A 10,653-nucleotide genomic window follows, 5' to 3' on the forward strand; every position below is an offset into this window, starting at 1 on the left:
GGAAGAAGTTGGTCTTTGCCCAATGTCCTCAGTGTTCCCTTGTCTCCTTCATCAACCATATTTTACCAACCCTGCCTATCTCTCCTTCTTGACCTTCCTATATCTAGGTGTGGTACCCAGACTTAAGAAAGTATAGGGAGGGACTGGAGAGATGGCTCAGCGGTTAAGAGCACTGACTGCTCTTCCTGAGGTCCTGAGTTCAATTCCCAGCAACCACATGGTGGCTCACAACCATCTATAATGGGATCTGATGCCCTCTTCTGGTGTGTCTGAAGACAATGTGTTCATAAAATAAATCCTTAAAATTTTTTTCCCTCCCCCCCTTTTTTTTTATTTTTTTATTTTTTTTTTAGTTTTTTTTTTTAGTTTTTTTAATTTTTTTTTAATTTTTTTTAAAAATTTTTTTTAAAAAGTAGGTTGCAAAAAATTAAAAAAGAAGGCATAGGGAGTCACCTCTAATCCCTGGAAGCTTCTCTGAGTATAGTGTTGGAGACAGAGTAGGGAGTGGACTCCCAGAGACAGGAAGCTTACCAAGGTAACATCTGGCCGAACCAGAAGAGGTGCTGAGACTCTGGGAGTCTCCTAACACCGAGGCCAGAGTTGTCTCAGTCTGCCCTGCTATCTTCTCTTCACCGCTGGTGTCAGAGTCTGTGACCGTGGTGGGGAGTGACGTGGTACACAGAAAGCTGGCCTGCTGCCTATCTGCCCTGAGTGTGAATCCCACCTCCTCATGCTGTCATATCAACCAGATGACATCAGCAAAGTCTTCTCCCACATCTCTATGGCTTAGTTTCTTTTTTCTCCTTTTCTTCCTCTTCCTCCTCTTCTCCCTTCTTCTCCTTCTTTCTTCCTCCTTCCTTCTCCTTTTTCTTTTTTTTTTTTTTTTCTTTTCTTGAGATAAGGTTTCTCTGCGTAGCCCTAGCTGTCCTGGAACTCACTCTGTAGATCAGGCTGGCCTCAAATTCAGAGCTCTGCCTGCCTCTGCCTCCTGAGCACTGTGGTTAAAGGCGAGCACCACCGTGCCCGTGACAAGTGGGTCTCTTAAGAGTCTTGCCTGTGGCGCTTCTCTTTAAGATTAAAATACAGTTTGGTCATAGCAAGGAAAAAAAAAAAAGAGTCTTGCCTGCTCTATTATCTGAGACAAATGAACTACTTAAACTATAACTGGGCCATGCAGGAAAATCATATTGGGGCTCATTGACTGGCTTTGCTGAAATATTTGTATTATATCCAGTTCATACTCCAAATATAAGCCATAAGCCATACACCCTTCCGCTTTCCAAACTTCTCTTTGTCTTGGGGCCAAGTTCAGTCTGAAAGCTTAAGCTCTGTGTGTAAATGGGATCGGCCTCGTCTCTCTCCCTCTCCAGCTCGTGCCTCTCATCACCAGGAACTACCTCAAACAAGGCTTCATGGAGAAGACTGGTCCAAAGGTACATTCTAGTGTTTTCTGTATTACTTAATATGGTTCTATTCCAACCACAGTTAAAGCAGTGTGGGGGTGGGGCCAGAGGACGGGAGGGAAGGAAAGATTACCAATGTTTGTGAGTTTCTCTGTTGATGGACTGAGTAGAGACTAGGAGTTAGCTGATGTGTGACCCAGCCTTGCTCTGAGGGTTTCTTCCTCTCTTGTCCCATCCTGTCAGCTTCACCAGATCCTCCCTCTGATCACCGTTAGACTCTAACCTCAGGAAAAGGAATCCCCTAGAGAGATGGCTTCTTAAATGGTTCAGAATCTGCTGTGCTAGCAGTCCACCAGGACAGTGTCAGAGAGACTTGGGCTAGTCCGAAAAAAAACAAAACATGGCCTTGAACCCTTCCTCCTCACACTCAGCCTGGCTTCCCCATCCTGTGCCTCCTCACTGATATAAGGAGGACAAGGGCTGCCCCTCAGAGAAGGAATCTGGGCTTTCCTGTAAACCAGACAAAGGTTGTACAGACCCAGACTCTCAGGAGGCTGAGGCAGAAGGATTGCAAGTTTGAAGCTAGCCCAACAAAGTCAAAGTCAGTCTGCACAATGTAGTGAGTCCCTCGCCCCATCTCAAACTGGAAATTTAGGGTGTGGAGATAAAGCTCAAGGCAGAGGGGGCTTGCCTAGCGGGTATAAGGTCAGGGGTTCAATGCCAAAACACAACTATATAATGTGTTACAGGAAGTGTGGTAAGAGGGGCCTGAAAGGTGTTGGAGAACAGTATGAAAATAAAAGCCTCAGGAGCCGGATGCTGGTGGCACACACTTTTAATCCCAGCACTCGGGAGGCAGAGGCAGGTGGATCTCTGTGAGTGTTAGGCCAGCCTTGGTGTACAGAGCAAGTTTCCAGGACAGTCAGGGCTACACAGAGAAATTCCCAACCCCCCACCCCAAAAAAAGCCTCAGAAGTTAGAAATTGGTCAAGTGGTGGTGATGGTCTCCTTCCCTCAGATGACAGGCACAGTCCCTGGTTTTTGCCCTCTTCTCCCCCGAGCCAAGGGCAGCACTTTCAACTTTGCAAACAGGAGCCACTTCTGACTTCCATGGCTTCCTTTTTCTGAGACTTATTTGTCCACAGCCCAAGAAAGAGGGAAGTAACCCTTTCTCTCCTGGGCAGCACGTAGAGGTGTAGAGCAAAGAACAGGGAGGGAGGGAGGGAGGAGGTCGGGGGCAGAGAGGGGTTGGACTAAGGCCTCGTGAGTCTGTCCTGGTTCCTGGTAGTATAACCCTTCAACTCCAGCGCACCAGAAGTAGAAGCAGGGGATCCCTGTCAGCCTAGCCAGGACTACACAAGCGAGACCGGTCTCAAAACAAACAAGCAAATAAACGAACAAAACGAACAACCCAGAGTCTGACCCGGTGCTCAGACCTGTGAACTTCAGTCTTAGTCCGGCCGTTACAGGGCCATTTTCTGGGGAGGGTATGCTTTCCCAGTCGCTGGCACCAGGGAGAAGCTCTAGTATGTCTGATTGCAGAAGCCAGGTTGGAGAACCAGTGTGATGGCCTCTCTCTGAACTGGCCCTGACCCCTATGCCTGGCTTTGTCACATCTGTTAAGAGTTCCCTTCTTTTACAGCATAGAGAACCCTTCAAGAAAAGGTGGTTTGCCTTGGATCCTCAGGAGCGGAGGCTGCTGTATTATAAGAACCCCCTGGTAAGAGCCATCCTCGATTCCTCCTTAGCATGGGCCCAGTCAGGCAGGTTAGTGCTGATCTCAGAATATACAGAAAGACCAGCACCCAGAATCCCAGGGCAGTGGAACCCAGGACAGGAAAGCCTGAACTTCTGCCTCTCACTCAACTCTTACTCAGAATCCCCAGTGCTGCTAACTGTGCTTAAAGTAGGGTGTGACCACTCCCTTGTAAGCAGGAGGTCCGGAGTGGAGTGGTCAGGACTCATCCAGTTTGGTGGGACCCCGGGCTCTATCTAGGCTCAGTCCTGCCATTGTGGAGCCGTGCCTTGGCCTGGGTACGCACTTAGCTCTCTAATGCTGCATTTCCCTTCTGCAAAATATTGGCTCAGCATGAATGCCTTGCTCAGAAGTGGCCATGATGAGTATAAAGGTTGCTAACATGTAACAAAGCCCAGGGCCACCAGCCTGTAATCCCAGCCACTGGGGAGGCTGAAGCCAGTTGGATTGCAAATTCAAAGACTCCCTGAACTTCAGAATAAGTTCAAGGCCAACATGGGTAATTTAGTGAGACCGTATGTGAAAATTAGAGGGGGGGGCACTCTAGGCTCTGCTGAATGCTTGCTTGCCTAGTGTGTTTGGGACTCTAAGCACAATCCTCAGGAGCCAAAACAAAGCAGCGAACTGCCTTTGAGTTCCTGTGCCTGGTGTACACTCTATGTGTTAGTATTTTCAGTAGATTCGTGTGTGATATAATTGAGGTTCTAACAGTTCAAATCAAAGCCCAATCTGGCAATAACATACACATCTCTTTACCAAACTTGACCTTGGGACTGGCCAGGCTGCCAGGGCTCTTCTGGCCCAAGATAGCCTTTGATGACTGCATGCCTTCCCTCCGCAGGACGCTTTTGAGCAGGGCCAGGTTTTTCTGGGAAGCAATGAGCAGGGATATGAAGTATGGGAAGGCCTGCCCCAGGGCATCCGAGGGAACCGCTGGAAGGTCGGACTCACGGTCATCACTCCGGAGCGGAAATTCGTCTTCACCTGCCCCACGGAAAAGGAGCAGCGGGAATGGCTGGAGAGTCTGCGGGGTGTCCTGTCCAGTCCCTTGTCGCCCCTCCACCTCCTCAGTGAGAAGTGGGGGGTGGGTGGGGATTCCTTTGGGTGAGGGCAGAAAAGGGCTTCTTCACTGTGGTCCCGGAGGGGCCTGACTCAGCTGTTTGAGTCTCCCTCACTTCCTGCCAGAAAAAAAGCACACATTGCACATTTTTGTCAGAAAGTCCCTTCCGCACCAGTTCCTCTATGCGGCCATCCTCATGAACTCCAGGAGGAGTCTGGCCCTAGCAGAACTGTAGAGGTTGGCTATACCCTCTGGTCAGACCCCCACCCCCACCCCCACCCGTTCCCCAACATGCCCTTGTCCCTTTTCTCATAAGAAGACACTGGCCTAGGATCCTTAGCAGAGGACACCCTGCTGGGAACACACTGGGATTCTGGATTCCTGCCCACCCAGAAGGAAGGCTATTTTTAGTGTTCTCTTGTCTCCCTCCCCTGTCCCTCCTCTTCACCCCAGATGGGTCACAAGGAGACTGTTCCCATCTGTTGACAACCCTGTGAAAAGCAGAGATGTGCTGAGTTAGGGCGGAAGCCTCTGACCCAGGGCAGAGTTTCCAGGGCATAAAGGAAAAGCCATGTATTTGAGAGAGTATAACCTGACAGGTGACCCCAACAGCCCTTGGGGGAAACTCTGGTGCCTCTCACCAGTATGAATACAACTGTCTCAACCTGGCATGGTAGCTAGCCTATACCTTTAATCTCAGTGTTGGGGGCAGAGGCAGGGAGAACTCTGAGTTCAAAGCCAGCCTGGTCTACTTAGTGAGTTCCAGGACAGCTGGAGCTACACACTGAGACTCTGTTTCCAAAACCCAAACTAAACAAAGGGACAAACAAACCCAGCCCACAACTGTCTTTGCCTTCCTTTTCCCAGAAGGCAATTGAGCACTCCAGCAGCTGCTCTCTGTGGGCCTGAATCCCTGAGTCTCTGCCACTGCTTCCTCTGTCTCCTGTCTATCTCATTGGTCTGCTTTTGTTGTCTGTTTTTTATTGTTTTTTTTTTCTGTTTTATTCTCATTTAAAGTTTCTTTTTGCTTCCAGTGTTGTCCTGGCTCCCTCTGTCACACCACACTTGTCCCTTCCATGTCCCCCAGCAGGGCAGCACCAGCATGGCCTTCCCCAGCCCTCTTCTTTCTCTTGCAGCCACATCAGCAAAGAGTGGCTGAGGCCTGAGGTGACCCATCTCGGAGGATCTGGCTGGCCACTGAGCACCTGAAGTCCTGGAGAAGTGTTCACCTCAGCCCTGGTTGTCCAGAAGGAAGTCCTGAGGCCAGCAGCTGCCCTTGCCTGTGAACTCTGTGAAGGTGAGGTTTATCCTACGACTCCCTGGGCTCCTTCCAGAACATTTCCCAGTCTTGAGGAGTTGGGACCGAGAAGAATTCAGCTCTCCAAGCTTAGATGTCCTCATAACTGCACCGAAAGTCAGCCATGGTGATGCGTGCAAGTTGAGAGGCAGGAATGCCATGAGCCCAGTGCCAACGTGAACCACCCAAGGAGTTCAAGTCTAGCCTGAATTGCATAGCAAGACCTTGTCTCAAACAACAAACAAACAAACAAACAAACAAAAACAAAACAGAAAAAACAGCAGTCAGGAGGCAGAGACTGACGGATCCAAGACAGTCACAGCCAAGGCTGGTTACACTGAAAAACACTGTCTAGAAAAACTAAGAACAAAAAACAGAAACAAAAGCAAGTAAGCAGGGTTGGGGATTTAGCTCAGTGGTAGAGCGCTTGCCTAGCAACCGCAAGGCCCTGGGTTCGGTCCCCAGCTCCGAAAAAAAGAAAAGAAAAAAAAAAAAAAAAGCAAGTAAGCAAACAACAAACCAAAACTACAGATAGGGGTGGACACTGCAATAAAAAAGGTGCCCACAGCATCCAGATTGTACAAACGGAAAAATTTTAAAGTTTAGTCTGAACTTAACTATGAAGAAATAGTCAGACATTTATTTATTACTTATATGTTGCTATGCAACTAGCTTGGGGCTATTCAAATGACACAATTATAAAAGATGAAATTGGCCAGGCATGGTGATACACGCCTTTAGACCCATGCACTCAGCAGGCAGAAGCAGGAAGATCTCTTTGAGGTCAAGGCCAGCCTGGTCTACATAGTGAGTTCCAGGACAACCAGAGCCACATAGAGAATTTGTTTAAATAAACTGAGGGGAGGGGGTGGCACAGACAGACAGACCAAAGCCAGGGTGGTACCTATAATTTTAGCATTAGGGAAGTAGAGGCAGGAAGATCAAAGGCTCTGCTATTATACATAGAGAGTGAAAGGCTAACCTGGGCTACATGTTACCCTCATTCAAAAAAGAAGAAGAAGAAAAAAAAAACCTGTACCAAGTCATGGCAACAAATGAAGTTTGGGATTCTTGATTGGAACCTGGACTTAAAAAGAGAAACCTTAATGTTAGGTGGCATTGATGGTACATGCCTTTAAACCTAGTACTTGGGAAGTAGAGGCAGGCTAATCTTTGTGAGTTCAAGGCCAGCCTGGTGTACCAAGTGAGTTCCAAGATAGCCAGGGTTACACAGAGATTCTGTTTCAAAAAAAAAAAAAAATCGGGAGAAGGGCTAGCATTGGCTGCTCATCCAGAGGTCCTGAGTTCAATTCCCAGCAACCATATAGTGGCTCACGACCATCTGTAATGGGATATGGTGCCCTCTTCTGGCTTGCAGGCAGAACACTACATAATTTAAAAAAAAATGAGAGAGAGGGAGACAGAGAGACAGAGGCAGACCTTGGAGCTGGATTGATGGCTCAATAGTTAAGAGCCCTGGCTACTCTTGCAGAGGACCCAGGTTCAATTTCCAGCACCCACATAGCAGCTTACAATTGTCTGTAACTCCAGTTCCAGGGGATCAGACACCCTCACACCAATACATGGAATAATTTTAAAAAGAAGCCACTGCACTGTAAAAGACATAATTGCTGTTGGAGGAACTAGGCTCTGGATGTATATTAGACAGCAGTGTTGTAAGGCTGTAACAATCATGATGTTTGTACAGAATGTTCCTGTCCCGTGGGACACAGACCAAAGTAAAATGTGGTGATGTCTATGGCCAATTTTTAAATGGTTCAACTGAAAAAAAAGTCAGTATATGTATATGTGTACACGAATGGAATGCGTGTGTGTGTGTGTGTGTGTGTGTGTGCGCGCACGCGCGCATTTCTATAGCTATATACAGAGAGCATACCACTGATGAATCTGGATGAAATGTAAATTGGACATTTATTTTCCTACTTGTGAACATTTTATATAGATTTGAGTTTTCATATTAAAACATTGATAAAACACCCAGACTTCACTCTTCAGAGTCAATGTTTTTTTCTGTAAGAATCCAATATTGGGCTGGAGAGATGGCTCAGCGGTTAAGAGACCCAAGCACTCAGGTGGTTCAGGCAGGACCACTTGAGCCAAAGAGTCTGAGGGCAGCAATCTGGTGAGACACTGTCTCAAAGTCCATGGGAGGGGTTGGTAGCCTTCAGTGGTAGGCTGTGTAGTTAGTTTTGCAGGGAATAGTGGTGACCAAAGGAGGTACTAGGGTTAAAAGTACTTATCAAACCAGAACAGATATAGAAAATTAAATTAAATGCTGGGGTTGGGGATTTAGCTCAGTGGTAGAGCGCTTGCCTCGCAAGCACAAGGCCCTGGGTTCGGTCCCCAGCTCCAAAAAAAAAGAAAAGAAAAAAAAAAAAGATTTCCAAGAGGGCTGGAGCAACAGCTCAGCGTTTAAGGGTCCTTGTTCTCTCATAGAGGACTCTGGTTCCCAGCACCCACAAGGCTACTCTGGAAGGATAACACCAGTTCCATAGGCTCCATCGCCCTCTTCTGGACTCCATAGACACTGCATGCACATGCAGATCAGATCATATGAGAAACACATTTTTTTAAAAAAGATTCTTTTTTCTTTTTTTTTTTCCTCTGAGACAAGGTTTCTCTGTGTAGCACTGGGTGTGCTGGAAATCGCTCTGTAGACCAGGCTGGCCTCAAACTCACAGAGATTGGCCTGTCTCAGCCTCCTGAGTGCTGGGATTAAAGGCTTGTGACACCACTGCCTGACTTAAGAGCATTGACTGCTCTTTCAGAGGTCCTGAGTTCAATTCCCAGCAACCCACATGGTGACTCACAACCATCTGTAAAGGGATCCGATGCCCTCTTCTGGTGTGTCTGAAGATAGCGACAGTGTACTCATATAAGTCCAAAAATAAATCTTTTTTGAAAAAAGGAGAACTTCCTCAGATAACTCCATTTCTGTACACATTTGAGGAGAAATAAAGACCTCAGGTAATGTAAAAAATGGTGCTGTCTTCATTGTCACAGTGCTTTGCAAAGATGAAAGCCAAACAAGGAGCCACTTGGGTCCAATTAGTTCTGCCATTAACTCGGGAACACAAGAAAAGTCGCTTAACTATTGCCTGACTTATTATATTTGAAACACGGAAGTCGGAGACTGGAAACGTGGCTCAGAGTTAAGAGCACTGCAGCTCTCACAGAGGACTTGAATTTCCGGTCCTCACATCAGTCAGCTTGCTAAGTACCTGTGATTCCAGCTTCCGGTGGAGAGTCCATCCTCTCTGGCCTCGGTGGGCACACCCATGTGCACCCATGTCTAAAAATTATGTTTAACCTTTAAAAAACTATGAGGAAGCTGCACTGATTGTTGAAACTCAAGGTAAATTACGTGTATCGATTACTTCCCAAGCGCTGGGCCCAGACTGCATTACAAAAGGCGGAAACTGCTAATGCAAGTTGTAGCCTACAGGGGGCAGCAAGCAATGACGTGCAGGCTCCTTCCTCTTAAGAAAGTGACAGTAAAGTTGACATTCTCCAAACTACGGAGAGGTTAGTCAAAGGGACGGGGCAAAGGAAATAATTCAAGCCGAGGAAAGGAAAGTCTCAAAGACCTCAAGTTAGGAAAGAAGAACTGAAAGAAATCTCATATGATTGAAATGTTAGAGAGAAACAGATGCCGGGGTTCCTGTTCAGTGATTCGTTGTTTTTTCTCCTTTCAATGATAATGAAGAGATGTAATGGACGTTCTCTCGTCTCTTCAGCAGAGTGAGGTGGTTTTTTAAGAGATTCCATATGTATATGTTAATATATATGTATATTAATTATACACACATGCACACACATGCTTTTTCAAATGACAGTGCCTCATGTAGCCCAAGATGGCCTTTTCTGTCTGTCTTTGTTTCTTTGTTTCTTTCTTTTTTTGAGACAGGGTCTCTTAATGTAGCCCTGGCTGTTCTGGAACTCACTCTGTAGATCAGGCTGGCCTCAAACTGATCAGAGATCTGCCTGCCTCTGCCTCCTGACTGCTGAGATTACCGATGTATGCTTTCATGCCTGGTGAGAGTCTCTGAATTTACTGACCTTTCTTTGAATTCTCCAGTCAAAAGAAGCAGCAACCTAAATTCTGGATGTGTCTCTCCAGAACGAAGTTCCCTGGGGAGGCGGGTCCTCTCTAGCTTCTGATGTTCTTTGGACATGTCTGCTGAGGTACCTGCTAGAGCAGTGATTCTCAACGAGTGGGTCATGATTTCTTTGGCAAACTCCAGTAATCACATGACTATTCAGAACAGTAGCAAAATTACAGTTATGAAGTAGCAACAAAAATAATTTTATGATGGGGGGGTCACCACAACATGAGGAACTGTATTTAAGAGTGGAAGCATTAGGAAGTTTGGAGGCCACCGTAGAGCGTGCATTAAGAGCCTGCCTGGGGCTGGAGAGATGGCTCAGTGGTTAAGAGCACTGACTGCTCTTCCAGAGGTTCTGAGTTCAAATCCCAGCAACCACATGGTGGCTCACAACCATCTGTAATGGGAGCTGATGCCCTCTTCTGGTGTGTCTGAAGACAGCTACAGTGTACTTATATATAAGAAATAAATCTTTAAAAAAAAAAAAAAAGAGCCTGCCTTTTCTATCACTGTGTGCTCCTTGAGGGTCTAACTAAATTCTGGGGTGAGGAAATCAGTAAGGGCACAGCCCCCAAGCTCAACGAACTCATCACCAGATAGAGCAGTAAATAGTCAGAGAGAAAGGGGAATTTAGGTGGGTGTGTCCCTCTGAGAGGCAGAGGAGACTGACAAGAAATCCCAGTGCAGTACAGACAGTGGCATGGTCGGCCTTGGCTCCTGACCTCCGCCTGTCCCTGAGGATATCTTTATTCTATTATTATATCTTTATATTATTATTTGATTTGCTTATTTTTTTTCTTTTCTTTTTTTCGGAGCTGGGGACTGAACCCAGGGCCTTGCGGTTGCTAGGCAAGCGCTCTACCACTGAGCTAAATGCCCAACCCCAGATTTGCTTATTTTTAAGAAGAGCAAATGTAGGTTTTTGTTTTTTAAGATTTATTTAAGATTCACAGTACACTGTAGCTGTCTTCCGGCAAGCCAGAAGAGGGCATCATATCCCATCACAGATG

At 46.7% G+C, this 10,653-nt stretch overlaps 1 protein-coding gene and 1 non-coding gene across 6 annotated transcripts in view; both read left to right on the forward strand.

Annotated features, from left to right (window-relative positions):
• Adap2 (ArfGAP with dual PH domains 2) overlaps nucleotides 1–7,519 on the forward strand; it is a 29,129-nt gene extending 21,610 nt beyond the window's left edge. For 3 of the 5 annotated variants that reach the window (XM_063269737.1, XM_063269738.1, XM_063269739.1), the window contains 3 exons: nucleotides 1,371–1,433; nucleotides 3,046–3,123; nucleotides 4,001–7,519. In XM_063269737.1, the coding sequence (XP_063125807.1) occupies nucleotides 1,371–1,433; nucleotides 3,046–3,123; nucleotides 4,001–4,267 (408 nt within the window). In that variant the 3' untranslated portion in view covers nucleotides 4,268–7,519. The remainder of the gene's footprint in view (nucleotides 1–1,370; nucleotides 1,434–3,045; nucleotides 3,124–4,000) is intronic. The other 2 variants (XM_039086713.2, NM_020101.2) reach the window with 2 other exon arrangements.
• A 299-nt stretch (nucleotides 7,520–7,818) lies between these two features.
• Nucleotides 7,819–7,891, forward strand: Trnaa-cgc (transfer RNA alanine (anticodon CGC)). The gene has a single exon. It is a non-coding gene; the product is annotated as a tRNA-Ala (tRNA).
• The last annotated feature ends 2,762 nt before the right edge of the window (nucleotides 7,892–10,653 follow it).

This window comes from Rattus norvegicus, chromosome 10 (genome assembly GCF_036323735.1).
Source record: "Rattus norvegicus strain BN/NHsdMcwi chromosome 10, GRCr8, whole genome shotgun sequence".
In the NCBI taxonomy this organism is placed as follows: domain Eukaryota; kingdom Metazoa; phylum Chordata; class Mammalia; order Rodentia; family Muridae; genus Rattus; species Rattus norvegicus.